The sequence below is a fragment of the Plecotus auritus genome (genome assembly GCF_963455305.1).
Source record: "Plecotus auritus genome assembly, chromosome: 3".
Lineage (NCBI taxonomy): Eukaryota > Metazoa > Chordata > Mammalia > Chiroptera > Vespertilionidae > Plecotus > Plecotus auritus.
The window spans coordinates 191,611,962-191,631,159 of NC_137772.1; the positions used below are offsets into that span (position 1 = coordinate 191,611,962).

At 39.5% G+C, this 19,198-nt stretch overlaps 1 protein-coding gene across 2 annotated transcripts in view; it reads left to right on the forward strand.

The window, feature by feature from the left end:
* Nucleotides 1–19,198, forward strand: part of ITPR2 (inositol 1,4,5-trisphosphate receptor type 2) — a 456,678-nt gene that overhangs the window by 143,935 nt on the left and 293,545 nt on the right. For both annotated transcript variants that reach the window (XM_080660463.1, XM_080660464.1), the window contains exons 16-21: nucleotides 648–820; nucleotides 4,062–4,181; nucleotides 4,292–4,477; nucleotides 5,591–5,842; nucleotides 6,275–6,419; nucleotides 7,919–8,069. In XM_080660463.1, the coding sequence (XP_080516589.1) occupies nucleotides 648–820; nucleotides 4,062–4,181; nucleotides 4,292–4,477; nucleotides 5,591–5,842; nucleotides 6,275–6,419; nucleotides 7,919–8,069 (1,027 nt within the window). The remainder of the gene's footprint in view (nucleotides 1–647; nucleotides 821–4,061; nucleotides 4,182–4,291; nucleotides 4,478–5,590; nucleotides 5,843–6,274; nucleotides 6,420–7,918; nucleotides 8,070–19,198) is intronic.

Here is a 19,198-nt window from a genome sequence, read left to right on the forward strand (position 1 = left end):
CTGCTTGTCTGATTGCTCACAACTGCCCTCCCCTGCAGGCCTGGGTCCCCCCAACTGTCCTCCCTTGCTGGCCTGGTCTCCCCCAGCTGCCCTCCTCTGCCAGCCTGGTCACCCCTAACTGCCCACAACTGCCCTCCCCTGCAGGCCATCTTGCGGCAGCCATCTTGTGTCTACATGGGGGCAGCCATCTTTGACCGAATGGGACAGCCATCTTGTGTCTTGGAGTGACGGTCAATTTGCATATTACTCTTTTATTAGATAGGATCATTGGTTATGACTTTTAATGAGGGTTAGAAGGGCATCTGTTAGGGTGTTAAAATCTTTAGTTGCCATGTCATAAGAATTGTTACTTTAACTAGGTTTATTTATTTTCTCACTTATACTTCAAAAGTATAAGCACCCATATTCAAAAATATTTCTAGGTATATAGTTTTTTTGTTAAAATTTAAATTGGGTATATGCTAATATTTTCATTTCCTTCCTTAAAAAGTCCTATTTGTTGAAGAATTATTTACTTGCTTTTCTTTGGACAATAATTTTTAGTGAGTTTTCTGTTATGAATAATTGAACCAGTGTTGCTGACCATAATGGAACCTGTCATTTCTAAGCTGTTTGGCAGTGTATTCTGACAGCCTTTCTTTTTGCAGGAATATATTGCTAAGAATTTCTGTGTCATGCAGTCCCAGATTGGCTATGATATTTTGGCAGAAGATACCATCACAGCTTTGTTGCACAACAACAGAAAACTACTAGAGAAACATATCACAGCAAAAGAAATAGAAACATTTGTCAGTTTACTCAGGAGAAATCGTGAGCCAAGGTTTGAAGTGGTTCATGCAACATTCTTTTCTAGGGGGGATGGTGGTTTTTTTTGCTGTATTCTTAGAACTTTTTAAAGTTAAATTTCTTTTATATCCCTTTTATGGACAAAACTAGATGAGGCTTATTGCTATAATAATTATGTATAATAAAGAGTTATTGCCTTATAGCAGACCTAAACCCCTTCTATACATATTTAAATGTAAAAACATATAGTTTTATAGTACTTTAAAGTATATTCATATACATTGTGTCATTTAAATCCTTGCATGTTCTCACGAAGTACACTGGTTGTATATTATTACCCACATTTTAGAGATGAGGAAAAAGAAGACTAGGGAATAGTTTACTCAAGAATAGCCCAATAGGAAGGAATAGAATTGGTGGTATATCAAGGGTTTCTGATTCCACATCAAGTTCTCTTTGTATTGCATCATGATGCCTTATCTGGGAGAAAGGGATGCAGAAGAGCCAAGGCAATTGATAAAATTTTCTTAACTAATTATAATTAGCACAGCCAATAAATGTTAGCAGATGGAAATGGGCCTCTGACTGCACTTTGATTAAGTGTGTGCTGTATTCCTATTTTACTCAGGACAGCGTTAGCTTTGATCTGCTTTTGTTTTGATATTCAATTCTGGGGTTATTTCACTTTAGGGCAGATAAATGATTTTCTAAACATTGTAAATCAATGTGCTGTAGGATGAATGTCACCAAATAAATAGAAGTGAACTTATATCCTTTTTAGAAATATTTGTATTAAATAAAAATAATTTGATTTTTAAAAATAAATCTTTATTGTTCAGATAATTACAATTGTTCATCTTTTTTCCCCCCATAGCTCCCCTCCACCCTGTTCCTACCCCACCCTCTGCCTTTACCCCCCCCGCCCCAACACTGTCCTCATCCATAGGTGTACGATTTTTGTCCGGTCTCTTCCCGCACCCCCCACAACACCTTTCCCCTCAAGAATTGTCAGTGCACTCCCTTTCTATGCCCCTGATTCTGTTATATTCACCAGTTTATTCTGTTCATCAGATTTTTTATTCACTTGATTTTTAGGTTCACTTGTTGATAGATATGTATTTGTTGTTCATAATTTTTATCTTTACCTTTTTCTTCTTCTTCCTCTTCTTAAAGAATACCTTTCAGCATTTCATATAATACTGGTTTGGCGGTGATGAACTCCTTTAGCTTTTTCTTATCTGTGAAGCTCTTTATCTGACCTTCAATTCTGAATGATAGCTTTGCTGGGTAGAGTAATCTTGGTTGTAGGTTCTTGCTATTCATCACTTTGAATATTTCTTGCCACTGCCATCTGGCCTGCATAGTTTCTGTTGAGAAATCAGCAGATAATCATATGGGTGCTCCCTTGTAGGTAGCTAACTGTTTTTCTCTTGCTGCTTTTAATATTCTCTCTTTGTCTTTTGCTCTTGGCATTTTAATTATGATGTGTCTTGGTGTGGTCCTCTTTGGATTCCTTTTGTTTGGGGTTCTGTGGGCTTCCTGGACTTGTAAGTCTATTTCTTTCACCAGGTGGGGGAAGTTTTCTGTCATTATTTCTTCAAATAGGTTTTCAGTATCTTGCTCTCTTCTTCTGGCACCCCCATAATTCTGATGTTGGTACGCTTGAAGTTGTCCCAGAGGCTCCTTACACTATCTTCACATTTTTGGATTCTTTTTTCTTTTTGCTTTTCTGGTTGGGTGTTTTTTTGCTTCTTTGTATTTCAAATCTTTGACTTGATTCTTGTGATCCTCTAGTCTGCTGTTAGATCTCTGTATATTATTTTTTATTTCAGTCAGTGTATGCTTAATTTCTAGTTGGTCCTTTTTCATATTCTTGAGGGTCTCGTAAATTTATCAGCCTTTTCTAGAAAATTCTTGAAAAACTTTATAACCGTGGTTTTGAACTCTATATCCAGTCGTTTGCTTTTCTCCATTTCTTTCATTTGTGACCTGTTTCTTTTTCTCTGCATTTTGGCTGCTTCCCTGTGTTGATAGAATGGCTTTGTGTGCTAGGTGTCCTATAGGACCCAGTGGCTCAGCCTCCCCAGTAACCTGAGGTGGACACTCTTGGTGCACCCCTTTGTGGACTGTGTGCACAGTCTTGTTGTAGTTAAGCCTTGATTATTGTTGGTATCACTGGGAGGAATTGACCTCCAGGCCAATTGGCTGTGAGGATCAGTTGTGTCTATGATGGGAGAACTTCTGTGCTGGAGACACCCTTATGAGACAAAAGTGTGTCCCTTATGGATCTGAGGAGTTGTAATCTGGATGGTCCCACTCTGACCCCTGGGTACACTGGCTCTTGGACCTCCAAGGAGGTGCTAATTTAGCCTCTGCCTGAGGCCACCCAGCAGGAACTACGGAGAGATCTGCAGATTCCTCTTCTTTGTTTGGGTTTTGGAGGTGCCCAGATGAGGCCCAGCTGTGAAGCAGTGCAAGCTGCTGTGGGGCCTTGGGCCTTATTTTGGATGTTCTGGGTCTCAGCTGCAGTTTGTTAGGTAAGATTAGAATTCAAAGAACCAGGCTATTCATATACAAAAGCCTCTGTGTTCAGCTTGGATGCGGCGGATTCTCAGGGCAGAGCAAACAACAGTGGCTTCCCGTCAGCCCTGCCCTAAGAGGCCCCCGGGTCTCAGTGTCCCTTGGTAATCACTGCAGGCACCTCTGAGAGAAAGCCGCCCTCGAGTTTCGCCCACTGCCAGACAGTCCAGTTTTTCCCCGTATGAGTCTGGGTCCCCAGAGTCTTGCCCGGAACTGGAGTGCAGAGCTTTCGGGAGCTTGTGTCTCCCTCCTGATTGAGAGAGCCAGCCGTGTACTCAGTTGCCAGCCCTCTCCGCGCCTCCCTCTCTGTGTGCGTGCCTCCATACCTCTGCCTTCCACAGCTCCTGTGAGTCTCAGTGTGCTTTTCTCTTTCCTTTTAGTTGTAGAATTTCCACTCAGCCAGCCTTCCTGTGGTTCTGGATGATGTCCGTTTTGTCTTTTAGTTGTAGTTTTGAAATTGTTGTGCGAGGCAGCAGTTGAGGTGTTTACCTATACTGCCATCTTGGTTTCTCCTAAGTTGATATTTAATATGTTTCTAATGATGTAGTAGATGAGCAACACATTGGAAAAATGTGCATGGAAATAATACTAACAGATGTATCTTAAAAGTCATGTTTGTTATATCCCCAAATTTGTTTTTGTTATGATTTTATAAAATGCCTTTTTCTTAATGTTCAATTTAATTTTTTTGCCAGATTTTTGGATTATTTATCTGATCTGTGTGTGTCCAACACCACCGCTATACCTGTAACTCAAGAACTCATCTGCAAATTTATGTTGAGCCCAGGCAATGCAGACATTCTCATCCAAACCAAGTAAGCCCAGATGATGGAATCATCTTTTTCTGTTCATTATTTATAAGCATTGTAGTTCTTTATCATATTTCTTAGTGAAATTCTTAATAGATATTGTTGTTAATTTCAAGGCTGGTCTCAATGCAAATGGACAACCCGCTGGAGAGCTCCATTCTTTCAGACGACATTGATGATGAAGAAGTTTGGCTCTACTGGATTGACAGCAACAAGGAACCTCATGGCAAAGCTATCAGGCACCTTGCTCAGGAAGCCAAAGAAGGCACTAAAGCTGACTTAGAAGTTCTTACCTATTATCGGTAAAGTATTGTAGAGAATCGTAGTTCTCAATCTCACATACTCATTGAAAGAGATTCTCTGAGACTTCTAAAATTTAGGTATCTAGGAAGAGGCAATTGAAAAAGTCGTCATTACTAGGGTAGCTAAAATATATAGTATTATTTAAAATATTAAAAATAAAAGTTAACATCAGTGTACTCCACATATACCTCTTGCAATTTCCTCATTTCCCACTAATTTAGAATTGTTGGGATTGCTGTGCAGCAAAGGTTTTTTCTATTACTGATTGGAGTGGGTGCATATGAGAGACATATTAGGAGCTAAGAAATGGAGTTGAGAGAGAGCTGGAACTCGGGCCGAGGAAGCAGATCCAGCTACAGATGTGGCCTCTGAGAGAGGTAGCCAGTAGTTTAGGGTATGTAGTGCTTATACATAGTAGAGTCCTAAGGCTTAAGAGACACTCGTGTGTACAGTTACACAAGTTCAGTGGTGGCATATGGCAGCCAAAGTTCTGATGGTAGTTTCTGGTGGTGAGTATATTGTGAGCAAGAACCTAGCTGATGTCTTTGAACTTATGGGATGAAAACCAAAGCAGAAGCCCTTGGGTTAAGTTGTGCCCAAATGACAGGAATCTAAGAAAGGCGGGGAGTGCCTCCTGTTCCCTGGTTTCTACAGCTCTAGCCACAAAGCCGGAGGCTAATCCTTGATCTCAGAGGCTGATGAACCCAAGTGTCCTGATGCCATTTGGGTGGATCACATTTGGTTTAGGAACTGAGTGGATCTAAGCTTAAAGAGTGTAGATACTAGAGTCCAGAGCTGAGTTTAACGTGAGCTGTAATCACAGTCATCAGGGTGTATCTGTGATCCTAGGAAACCTAGAACAGAGACTCCAGTGACTGTCTTCACCAGATGCATGTTGCTGGAACAAGTAAGGGAAATGGCAGCTGAACGGGCATGGAGGCAATTTCACATATATGTTGTTATTTGATTACTTAACCTACTACCAACGAAGTTTGACTCCAGTATCACATACTCTTGGAAATATTGGTGTCATAAAAGTAGAAAGTGACTGATCCTGTGATGTTTAAGAACTTTATCAAGACAAATGATATAATATGTTTAACATTTTTAAGGTACCAGCTAAACCTCTTTGCAAGGATGTGCTTGGATCGCCAGTATCTGGCCATCAACCAGATTTCGACACAGCTCTCTGTGGATTTGATCCTGCGGTGCATGTCGGATGAGAGCCTGCCGTTTGACCTCCGAGCATCTTTCTGTCGCCTCATGCTCCACATGCATGTCGACCGGGACCCCCAGGAGTCCGTGGTGCCTGTGCGCTATGCCAGGCTCTGGACGGAAATCCCCACCAAGATCACGATTCATGAGTATGTTTGGAAAAATGTCAGTAGATGAAATAAAAATAAAATGGCATTAATTTGGAAATAAAATACAGAGAAAGGCATTTATGTGTTCAAACTCAGGTTGTTATCGTCCAAATGCAAACGAGGTACTCTTTTTTAGAGAGTAAAGTGACAACCCTTGATAATAGAAACATCATTCTGGAATTATAAACCGAAATCATATTGCCAATAGCTTAGCAAGTTGTTGAGTACTTAATGTTATGGCATACTCTGAGTTAGGTGCTTTACATGTGTTATCTCATTTCACAATAGTCCCATTGTACAGCCTAGGACACAACATCTAGAAAGGTTGATTATTAAAATCCAAGCTTAAGAATCCAGGAAGTTAAAATATGTATATCTTCTTATTTTAATGATTGCAATCAAGTTAACTTGCTTTATATTCTATCTTTGCAGATATGATTCTATAACTGACTGTTCCAGAAACGATATGAAGAGGAAATTTGCACTGACAATGGAATTTGTTGAGGAATACTTGAAAGAAGTTGTAAATCAGCCCTTCCCTTTTGGAGATAAAGAAAAAAACAAACTGACATTTGAGGTATTATGAGAAACCATTCATGAAGTTATTCAATTTTTCCTGTAAAAAATTAGATACATTGAGCATAAAGATTTTTCCTTTTTTAGGATGCTTTGGTAATCAGGTAGTTTATTTCATGAAGGTGTGATTCTCTCTGCCATTCATTAAAAATAGATTTGATGCATTAATTATACCTGATGTCTAATACAAAATATTTTATTTATGATTAGCTACTGTTTTTCTTGATTTTTTTGGGGGGGGGTTTCATTCCATTTGTGTAAGTTTTGTTGCATTTAATGAACAAAGACAGTTTTGCATAATTGTGATATGTTTGGATACACTTTTTCTTATCCACAGAGGTGGTGTTTTTAGCCTCATTAAACTGAAGTGAAATACCTCTAGTTATAATATCATCTTGGAGATATAGTGACAAAACTATAGAGAAGATGCTGTTACTTGTTACCTGGTGTATTTGCTACCTACAGGTGTATAAAAAATTACTCCCCAGTCTTAGCAGCTCAAAGTAACAAACATTTAGTATGACAAACATTTAGTTTCTATGGGTGAGGAATCTGGGAGTGCTTAGCTGTGGGGTTCTGGCTCAGGGTCTCTCATGAGATTATAATCAAGATATTGATTGGAGTGGCATTCACCTGGGGATTCTAAGCTCATCCATGTGATTGGATGTTGACTATGTAGCCTTTTCACAGGCTGCTTATATTCTTATGGCATGGTGCCTGGCTTTCCCTGGGAAAAAGAGAGAGAGAGAGAGAGAGAGAGAGAGAGAGAGAGAGAGAGAGAGAGAGCCAGCCCAACATGGAAGTTGCAATCATCTATGACCTAATCTTGGAAGTGCATGCCATCACTTCTGCTGCATTTGTTTGTCACACAGATTAACCCTGACGTAATATGGAAGGGAAATGCATTGGGGACCGTCTTGGAAGCTGGCTTTCATACCTAGTGTGTCATATAGTATCCAGAAGGCCACAAAGCAGCATAGGGAACATATAATTCTGGACAAATTCATAGATAATAACCATTTATTGAAGTGATTCATTAATGTAACCATTGAGTAAGTGGTAGCCTACTGACTTAAATAATTTAATATTTAATTAAGAGGTAAATAATTCTAATGTAAACTTCTTTAACCACCTTTAAACATCTCAAATCTTGTCTTCTTGTTTCCTTGGTGGGACTTTTTTTTTTTTAAGATTTTTATTGATTTCAGAAAGGAAGGGAGAGGGAGAGAGATAGAAACATCAATGATGAGAGACTGTGGGGCTTTGATGAGATTGATGAACTTGTCTTATTTGGATTTAATTCTAAACTTAAATAAATCAGATTTAGTGGTTGCTTTTGCAATTATTTAAATTCCTAGTTGTTAGAGAATTAGAATGTTTAGAAATAACTGCTCTAATTTAGATAGTAAAACGTCAATGTTAATTTTAGTTCCTAATGTTTTTCTTTTCTTTCCTTTCCTTTTCTTTTCTTTTGTACCCTACCTTTTTTTTTTTATTAAGGTGGTCCACTTGGCTCGGAATCTTATATACTTTGGATTTTATAGTTTCAGTGAATTATTAAGGCTCACAAGAACACTTCTGGCTATCCTAGACATTGTACAAGTCCCCATGTCAACGTATTTTGAAAGATTAAGCAAATTTCAAGATGGAGGTAAGAATTTTTGAGAAAAAGTTATATTCTTTTTGGTGTTGTTTGGAGGTGAGGCATAGAACAGATATGCAGAGAAATGGTTGTTAATTTGTACTTACTAATATATGTGAACAAATGAAAAGTAATTCTATGGTAGGACAGTGATAATAGGCTGGATTTACAAACATGTTGTAATGCTAACATTTTGAGAGACAAATTTATAAGGTCAGTGAGTTCCATCTTCAGCAATTAACATATGGCCAATCCACTAGGGACAATGTTATATGTTTAAAGATAAAAAACATCTTAATATTTATGATCATTCTGGTGTGTGACATAGGCTGGCTGTGCTGCATAGCAGGACACAGAAAAATGCCAAGAACGGGCCCACTGAGTGTCATACCAGAGAAACAGTGAATGCAAAACCAGTGTGGGAGGCAGTGAAGTGGATGAGAATGGGCTCTGAGTCAGAGTGCCTGGCTTCAGTGCCAGCCTTTACCATTTATTTACTTAGGCAATGTGCTCATCTTTTCCAAGAGTTCCTTTTGTCATCTGAGATATAAAGACGATAATATTAGTATCTTCCTCACACTTTCTTTGTGAGAATGACGTGAATGTATATAATATATTCAGAGCATTTACAACAGTGCCTGCTCATAACTCAATAAACGTTTATTTTTATTTTTTCATGGTTATTGTCTTTATGTTGGATGCCTAGAAATCCCCTGCGGTGTAGAGAATGTTTGCAGAAGGTAAATTGAAGAGTGCATTCAGGATACACACCACTAAGGAATTGAGGAAGTTGGGATTGGGCAGACAGAGTAGCTGATCCACAATGCAGGTGCAACTGAGACCTCAGCAGATCCTACAGGGAACTCTCCAGCTAGGATGGCCCTTCGGAGTAGTCACGAAGTAACACAGGGAGCTGAGCTTTGGATCCTTGCATCAGCCAGCTACTGACTGTTGGCTTGGCATGGAGGGGGTGTGTAGCCATGGGTAATGCAGTTCCCTTTGGGGAAGGGTCACTCTAAATGACAGCTATGAGTAGTCAGCATCATGATTCGAAGCAGCTAGGGGAAGGGATGCCTCAGCTCTGAAGAGGGGATATGGGTGCAAAACAATATATCCATCACAATATGCATTGCAAGGTTAAAAAAATACTATTAAAACCAGAAATCTAATTTCAGACATAAGGAAGAAATATCTGGTTAGGAATTATAAATAAAGAACATCCAGGTATCTGAAGTAATTAATTGCTGCCGTATAAATCTCAAGTCATTTTACATCTTCTAAAAACAACAAACAAAAACTGTACAGATCAGTGAGAAACAAATTAAGCCACATAAATCCCTCAGCTTTAGCAGAGCTAGAAGACAGAGGACAGTATAAGTTTCAGTTACTGTATATAGAAAAGTAACATCAGTTTTCAGTAGAGCTGTCTCATGAGTTTTCACTATCAATCTTTGTGGACAGTTCAGGGTTCCTGGAAAAATTGTGTGGAAGGGACAAAAGGGGGCTGTGTGAAAATCACCCTTGAAAAAATAAAGTCTATCTTAAGTGTGAAAATACTAAAAGAGGAAAAGGTAGATGTAAAAACATTCAGTAAAGAGGAAGGGATTTAAGAGTACACAGATAGCAGTGTTGGGGGGCGGGGAATGCTTCTAGGGATAAACAAGATTAAAAGTAAGGCAGAAGCATTCTTTAAGGTCTTGTTGGTGAGGGGAAAAGAAGTAAGGTGAGAAATATATAATTATTTTTATCTTACCACTAAGATAAAATAAAACAAAAAATTGAACAAAATAGAACTTTTCTACTACCGCCTACACCCCCCTCCCCCCAAAAAAAGGCCAAATGTTAAAGAAACCGCACTTCACGACACAGACAGGAGAGGGTGCTCTTGAACTAAAGATCATGTAAACTGGTTCATATTGTCAACCTTGTCCAAGAAATGGCTAGATGTAATCAGTCTTCATTTATATGAAACTACTGTAAGATCAAAATAGAACAGAGAAGCCAAACATTTCAGTTGGTGGAAATTCCTCTTTGAAAAGCAACCATGAAGCAGAAGAGGATTGTAACAGGGTACTTAAAACTGAATTAAATGCCTTCAAACAAATAATGGGATATGAAAAACATCTTGAATCACAAATTCAGAAATGAAGGTTGAAAATGGGAAAAAGTACACAAGAAGAAATTAAATTAAAGTTGATTGAACTCAGAAAAGAAGCGGAATAAAATGGTAGACTTTATTTATTTATTTTTTAGAAATACAGAATAAATTACAAGGTATCCAAGGGAGAATAGACTTGAACAAAAGTTTAATAAGCATCATAGAATAAGGTGGGCGAACAATGATGAGAATGTCAATGATATAAAGAAATAACTATAAAGGGCCAGAGAGAAAGTGGTTGAAATGGAAGAAAGACAAAGAAGAGCCATCATGTGAATAATTGGAGTCCTTGAAGAAGAAAAACAGGATGGAACAGAACTCATATTTAAAATTACAATAAAAAGCATTCTGTAAATAAAAAGATAATTTCAATTCTACATGGTGAAATTGTCTAGAATGCTAATCTCCTAGACACAGCAGACTAAAACTATTATACAGTATATATTTGAAGAGAGTGGTAAGGGCGAGAGAGGGGCACTTTGAAAACAAATGAAGCAAAAAGGAAAGGAAATATACATTTTTTTTGAGGGGGGGGGTATAATGCTTTTACAATCTCCAGTTTACTTTAAAAGAAACCATTCTTAAAAAGTTAGAAGTTGATCTTGACTTTTAGTCTCAGTGGTTACAGTTTGCTTTCACAGTTTGTCTATAAAGTATTTTCTTCCTCTGAAATGTTGCTACCTTTTTTTAAAATCCTCGCCTGAGGATATGTTTTTATTGATTTTAGAGAGAGGGGAAAGGAGAGAGAGAAATATCTCTGTTAGAGAGAAACATCAATCAGTTGCCTACTGTACATGCCCCAACTTGCCATCAAACCCATAATCTAGGTATGTGCCCTGTGGGGAACCCACTGCCTTTTTGGTGTATGCTGGATGTTCTAACCAACTGAATCACCCCGCCAGGGCAAAATTTGCTATCTTATATGTACTTTCCATTGTTCTGTCTATGCCTGCCCTCTAAGACACATTTTTACTCTTTTAAATATTTTATAATGATCATATGTTCTTATGAACTCCATTTACCTCTGGATATCTTAACTATTCTTTTAGCTGTCTGAGAACCATTAATTAATTTATTCAGTAAAAACGTATTGAATAACTGTTGCATGCCAGACACTGTTCAAGTCACTGAGACTAAGCAATGAACAAGATAAACCAAGTCCTTAACCACAGGGAGGACAGACAGTTAATAAATAAATTGGCAGACCCCACCCCCTGTTGCCTCTATTGGGGGAGATGATCAGATGATAAGCAAATGAATATACCCTGTAACATCAGATAATGCTATGAAGAAAAACAAAATAGGACAATATGGAGAGTCTTAGAGTAAGGAAGAACAATTATTTTTAGCTAGAGTGGATTGAACAATTTCTCTAATGCTTGAGCAGATACCTATATGCAGTAAGGAAGAAAGTCCTGAGGCAGAGTAAGCTTGATCCATGTAAGGAGCAGCAGGAAGGCCATTTTGGCTGAGGTAAGGTGAGAAAAGGGGAGGATAGTAGGAGAGGAAGTTGAAGAAGCCCAGATTGCAGAACCTCACAGATCTTGAATTTTGTTCTGAGTTTGATGGGTAACCTTTGGAGAAGGGGTTTGAGAAGGGATTGATATAATCTGATAACTTTGGCTTGTGGAATGGAGAATAGAAAAGGTCTATGTGAGAATAGTGTTAGAAAGACCATAGGTTGGAGGCTGTTGGGGAATTGGATGATGGTGTTAAACTAGGATTGTGGTGGTAGAGGTGTTGAGAAGTGGATAAATTTGGAATTTTAGTCTTTACTGATAGGACTTGGAGGTGGGATGGGAAAGAAAGAGGAAAATGAAGGATTATGCCCAAGTTTTGATTAGCAGAGGGTGAACGTGGTACTATTTAGTGAGATGAGAAAGACTAGTGGATGAGTGGGGTTGGAGGGGAAATCGGGATTTTGGTTTGGGCATGTTAGGTTCGAAATGCCTATTGGCATTTAAGTGGAGGTGCTATGTTAACAGTTGGATATATGAATGAAATTTAGGGTAATGTCAGGCTAGGAAATATAAATGTGAGAATCAATGCATAGAAGACATTCAAGAGAGCAGACTGAAGAATGTCATGTAGGGAGGGATTTCTGGTTGAGAAGAAATGTGGACTAAGGATTGCATCCTGGGATACTCCAACATTGACCCATGAGATAGAGCAGGAGCCAGCCAAAGACTGGGACAGAGTGGCTGGTGGCTCAAGAGGAACACCAGGAGAATGTGTTGTGTTGGAAGGCAAAGGAAAAGTAAAACTAGATAATTTAAATAGTTTGTTGGCTTATAGAAATATACTTTCTTGATAGCTAGTAATCATTGAGCACTCTGTGTGCTAAGTGATCATACATGGATTACCTCCCATGTAATGTGACTTGTGCTTAACTATGACACACACTATTTTCATTATTAAAGTATGAAACGCCATAGTTTTACTCCAGTATTAAAAATGATTCATGATAGTTTTTATAATTATAATTCTCTAAGAAACTTCTTGTTGTGCCTATAGAAATACCCATATGTGTACTGCACGAACCGAAACTCAAGTGGTTTCTCCCTTTTGAGACTGGTACTAGTAAGTCATGTAGAGTAGCATCTCTTCATTTGAAGAAATTCATTTTCCTAATTTGTGGAAGGGGGTTTGTGGATTTTGACTATATTTTTGGAATCTAAATGTGCTTATCCACCAATAGAGTAGTAAATATACATGAAATATTTTATTCTAGTTCTTATTGTATTGAAATTAATTTGAATTTAAGGACCATAGTTTTTTTAAATTTATCTTTATTGTTGAAAGTATTACAGATGTTTTAAGATCACTGTTATATTATTTTTTAAGATCACTTCTCTTGATATCTGCAAACTGGAGGGTAAATTACTTCTTTTATACATTCCTTTGATTGGGTACATGATGTTAACTGTGAGAAAATATAGTTTGTTGTTAAGCATGATTTGATAACAGTTATAATTATATCCCAGATGACACACCTGAGAGAAGCTTTCTTCATTTCTTCTCAAGGAGTCATTTTTGCTGTTCTAAAATCAAATGCTTATTTAGTATCATTAACTTGCATACACTTGGAAGGACAATGCTTTTTTAGTTAAACATTCTAATCTAGATTTCTTTGGAGCATATATACTTGCAAGACAAAAAATAAAGTACTGTTCTTTTTGTCAATATTGCCTTGAGGTGCATTTGAAAATGTGTCTATGTGGCTTTATTTTTACACTACATAGAATAGGAAAGAATGGACTCACAGGGAAATATTTGGTCATAAAGTTGCCAATAGTGCAAATGTATTGAGTTATGCATGGATTTCAGATTGTTTAGTAAAAAGTTTCCTTTTCAAGTACCAATATAGACAAGCATATTCAGGGAGATCCCTTAGTCAGTAAACAGCATTCCTAATAATGAAATTGCAAGAAATAAGTCTTTCTGTCCTTTGCACCACTTGATCATTTATTTGCCCATTGAGATTCTATTTTAGAAAATTGTTATTGAGCTTAGAATTTTGGTTCATAAATTTTAAAGTTAACACTTATGAGGAGATCAGTCTTAATATATTCTTTAAGTAAACAAACTACAGAGGTTAAAATACAAAAAGGGGGGGACAAAGCAACATTCTGTGCCTCTAGATGTGATGCACACAATGTCACTGATCTCATATTCCTGACAAAAATTCATAATCTCCAACCAATCATCAGGGATTATCAGAGAAGTATAAATTGTGGGATATTTAGTAGAAAAACTGTATTGAACTAAAATAATGTCAATGTCATGAAAGATAAGGCTGAGAAACGGTTTCTGACTAAAGGAGAATAAAGAGACAAGACAACTAAATACAATATGTAATTGTGGATTAGGAAAAATATTATCTACAGAAACATTATTGGCACAGTTGGTGGCATTTGAATATGTATTGTATAATAGGTTGTAGTATTGTATCAGTTAGATTTTCTGAATTTTAATAGTAGTGTGGTTATGTAAGAGAATGTACTTGTTTTTAGTAAATACATGCTGAAGAATTAAAGGTTAAAAGGTCACTATGTCTGCAACTAACTTCACATATTGCAGGAAAAATATTACAATATGCACACACACACACAGAGAGAAAGAGAGAGAGAGAGACACCAAGGGAGGACATAAATGTGTCAGAATTTGTGATTCTGACAATTCTGGGCAGAAGGCATTATAGGATTTCTTTGTACAATTCTTGCAGCTCTTCCCATAAATTTGAAAATATTCCAAAACAGAAAAGTTCATAAATTAAATAATTAGCCCAGAAGGAAAATGATTTATTATATGTAAGCCAACACTTCAACATATCATAGCTCTACTAGAAGGTGTGTTATTATAGCTGAGTTTTGTTAGACTATAAATTCCTAACAAAAGGTCTATTAGACTCCATACATTCTTAACAAAAGAAGCAAGAGAGAACACATTTCTGGAATCTCCAAATGTGGAGACAGGATCGTCAGACCCGGGAAAAATTCTAATAGTGCAGGGTGAGACAGAGGTTGATGCCAGAGAGGAAATCTGGATTATGGAAAGTACCTGGGGAAAAAAGAACTTCTTTTAAAGGACAGCTCATAGGGCCATAGTACCCAGTGTGGTGTCATCTTGGCTCTTTTATATTCAAACTAGAGGCCCAGTGCACGAAAATTCATGCACTTGGGGGGCTGGGGGGTGTCCCTCAGCCTGGCCTGCACCCTCTCGCAGTCCAGGACCCCTCGGGGGATGTCCACCTTCCGGCTTAGGCCCGTATCCCAGGGGATTGGTCCTAAGCTGTCAGTCAGACATCCCTCTGGCAGCCTTTGAGCCCTCCCACCACTGCTGCTGTGCTTGCAGCCATCAGCCTGGCTGTGGCTGAGCGGAGCTCCCCCTGTGGGAGTGCACTGACCACCAGGGGGCAGCTCCTGCAGTGCACATCATAGCGATGGGTCGTTCCTGGTTGTTCAGCCGTTAGGGTCAATTTGCATATTACCTTTTTATTATATAGGATGATCTGGATTATATTTTCCTACTTTAGTGAAACCTTATTTTCAATTGGAATTCATGCTGCAAAGCACAAGATTTTAAAAATAAATTTTATAAGTATTTTTGCTAGACTAACCAGTTCCTTCAAGCAGTGATAATACTTTTCTTTTCTCCTACTGTGTCTGGAAATTTTTATTCTTCTGATCCACTTACCTCTTACTAATTCAGCCCAGTCGGAGTTAGACATTCAGAGAAATATGTTCAGTGGTTGTTTGGCAGGTCAGACCTAGGGGAGTGGAAGAAGAGGTATGCTCGGAGGAAAAGGCGTACCTTTCCCAGAGTTCCATTCCTGCTGGCCTCGGCAGCACCTGTCTTCAGTAGGGTGTGCATGCACAGCCTGCACTTGTTTTTCTGCGAAATCCTGCGGGTTTAGAAGTCCATGATGAGTGTTTCATGCCGTGGGGATGGCTGGTTTGGAAAGTGGCAATTACAGAAGTTTCTCTCCTCTGGGTCCTTGGGTACAGCGCAGCCCACCTCTGTGCCACGGTGAGTTGTCCTCATTCTGGAGCTGGTTGGGGTCTGAGTCAGGCTCCCAGGCTGCGGCTGCTCACCATCAGGGCGGCTTTTAGTTGGCATGCTCAGCAGAAATTACCAGGCTCAGAAGCAGCTTTTCTTTTTTTTACCTTATTCAACCTCCTTTTTTTTTTTTTTTTATTGTTTGAAGTATTACAAATAGTAGTACATATGTCTCCTTTTTTTTTTTTTCCCCATTGACCTCCCCCCCACCCCCGGCCTCCCCTACCCCCCAGTACATGCCTTTACCTGTCTCCCCTCCCCCCCTCAAGCAGCTTTTCATTGTTGTGCCCCAGAGGTGGTCCATTCAGAAACTTATCCAGGCATGCTCACAGGGAGATGTAGGGAGTGGCACTGCCCTGGCCGGGACTCCAGTGAAACAAGAGATTCTAATCTTCAGAACTATCAATCCAGTACCTTTCATTGGCTGTGTCTCACTTAAGGAAAGAAATATTGTTTCCAAACAAATGTATTCACTCGCAGCAGGCTATGTTGTTGAGTCAATTTGCTTTGCCTAATACCTATCATTTGCTCTCAGTGATTTAAAATGCACAGGCACCATTTAGTATACTAGTAATTGATCTTTTGGGTTGAAGGATTATGTCAGGCAGTGCTCTTTTTTGTCATGTATAGAAGTTCAAAACAAATGTATATACCAGCTGATAAACTGGGTGTTTTTAATATACTTTTGAAAGTACATTCCATTTTTAAAAATTACACAATTTTCTCTGTATCTTTGCTGAAGCCATACACGCACAGTCTAAGGATGGATGCTGCTACTAATTAAGACTACTTTTTACAGCAGGGTGGGTATATGCATTTTGTTTACTAGAGAGTCATTTAAATAGTTGAGGACAAGTGTGACGCTTACACATTCTTCTTTTTTTAAAAAAATATATTTTACTGATTTTTTACAGAGAGGAAGGGAGAGGGATAGAGAGTTAGAAACATCGATGAGAGAGAAACATCGATCAGCTGCCTCCTACACACCTTCTACTGGGGATGTGCACGCAACCAAGGTACATGCCCTTGACCGGAATCGAACCTGGGACCCTTGAGTCTGCAGGCTGACGCTCTATCCACTGAGCCAAACCAGTTAGGGCTCTTACTACATTCTTCTAATGAGCAACATAACATGTGAACTCTGACTGGGGAGAGTATCATCTCCATTTGAACAGAGTATAGAACTTGACACAGACTGGAAATGATTTGGGTCTAATTTGTAGTATTTAATTATTCGTTCAGTATCCTTCACCTTATCTTTTTGTTGTTTGAATGAGCTGCTGTTCACATTTGGACTCCCAACATGGAACAATAAAGTCTTAACCACTGAGTGACTTTTAGGCCTAGTTAGGGTGTCTGGGCCACCATTATAATTTCTTTTAAAAATTGTCTCCCTGCCCTTGAATTCACCACACGTGAAAAGGCCATATATCAGAAAACTGCCAAAAGACCAAACAAGAGCTAAATAGCTCCTTTTGTCTTCTATCATTTTGCTTTTTCACAACTCCAAACTCTTGGTACTTTACATACTCAAGCCCTGAAATGTGGGCCTCTTCACAGTTCATCACCCAATTTTCTTTTGTTGTCATACATGTTATAATGTTGAAAATGGGAAACCACCAAGAAAAAAAAAATCAGCGGAGAATTCCATGTACTATTAGGATTTTCTTTCCTTTGAAGTTTCATGTTTGGAACTGAAGTGCCTTTGTTCTCAGAGAAGAAGACACAGGTGACCATAGCCTGACATTATCCTCCTGCCCTTAAAGCATGGGTGGGGAATGTCTGGCTCAAGGGCCATACAAGGTCCACAAAATCATTTGGTCTGGCCTTGCCAAGGCATTAAGGGGTGAGTTAATTAAATGTGACCAAATATAGCAGAATAATTTTTAAGTTGATTATTTCGCATAGCCCATGAATGATGTTATAAATATCCAAATGGCCCTTGGCAGAAAAAAAGGTTCCCACCCCTGCCTTAAAGGATTGGAGTTGCCCTAGGTGACTTACAGTCCTGTGGGCCCAACCCAGGGGAGAGATAAGGATAGTGGGTAGTGAGAGGCACTATAGAGATATGTATGTCCAAAAGCATCCCTTGCCCTGGGAGCTTTGGGAAAGAGAGCAAGAGCATGCTAACTCTCCATCTAGGAGGAAAGAACCACTGCTGCTTCAACTTAACTTTCTCTTTTTGTTTTGCATTGTCAGGGACCTCACATGATTCACCTTAAAATGCTTTTTCTGGCAGCATAGTTGCGTTAAAAAGGAGAAGGGAAATTGAGATGGGAGGTGGAGCAGAAACATTTCTTGATATTGTTATACTAGTGGCTTGGTGCACAAAATTCGTGCAAGGGGGGTGGTCCCTCAGCCCGGCCTGCACCCTCTCCAATCTTGGACCCCTCGGGGGATGTCCAATCCCTGTGGGATCAGGCCTAAACCGGCAGTCGGACATCCCTCTCGCAGTCCGGGACTGCTGGCTCCTAACCACTCACCGGCCTGCCTGCCTGATCGCCCCTAACCACTCTGTCTGCTGGCCCAATCGCCCCCAACTGCCCCCCCCCCGCCCCTGCCGGCCTGATCGCCCCCAACTGCCCCCACCTGCCAGCCTGCTCACCCCCAACTGCCCCCCCCCCCCCCCCCGGCCAGCCTGCTCGCCCCCACCGGTCCCCCCTGCTGGCCTGCTCGCCCCCAACTGCCCTCCCCGCCAGCTTGCTCACCCTCAACTGGCCCCCCCTGCCGACCTGCTTGCTCCCAACTGCCCTCCCCTCTTGGCCTGATCGCCCCTAACCACCTCTGCCTCGGCCCCACCACCATGGCTTTGTATGGAAAGACGCCCAGAAGGTCTCCTGGTCTAATTAGCATATTACTCTTTTATTAGTATAGATGGGTGGGAAAGGAAGGAAATATTTGCAGGCAAAAATATGCCACAAAATAGTTTCTTCCTTTATAAAATTAGGAGGTGCGTCTACATATGATCTTTATCATTGCTTTCAGTTCAAAATTGCAATTCTCCCAAGATTAGCATGCAATTCTCATTCACTCACTGAATGGTGTTCTTTTTAATGCATATTGAAAAACACACCTTGTAACAGATAACCATGAAGCATATCTCCTGGTTAATAGCTGGGATTGCTCTGTGGAAAGACACCAGCTAGAATGCCTTGAATCCAAAAGCTTTAGTTCACTTAAAATATTGAGTGTGTCTCAAAAAGCAAGCAAGCAAAACAAGCAAGGAGGGACTTAAAATATCCTCAGGTGAGCGGGGAGGGGTGGGAGGGGATGAGAAAGAACAGAAAGAAGGTTTAGTACAGTGACCATAACCAAAGGGCATGTGCCTAAGATATGAGGCAGCTTCATATTGAGGACTCTTTAGTGCCCCTTATTTCCTGTTCTTTTTTTTTTGGTTAATTTTCACCTGAGGACATTTTTC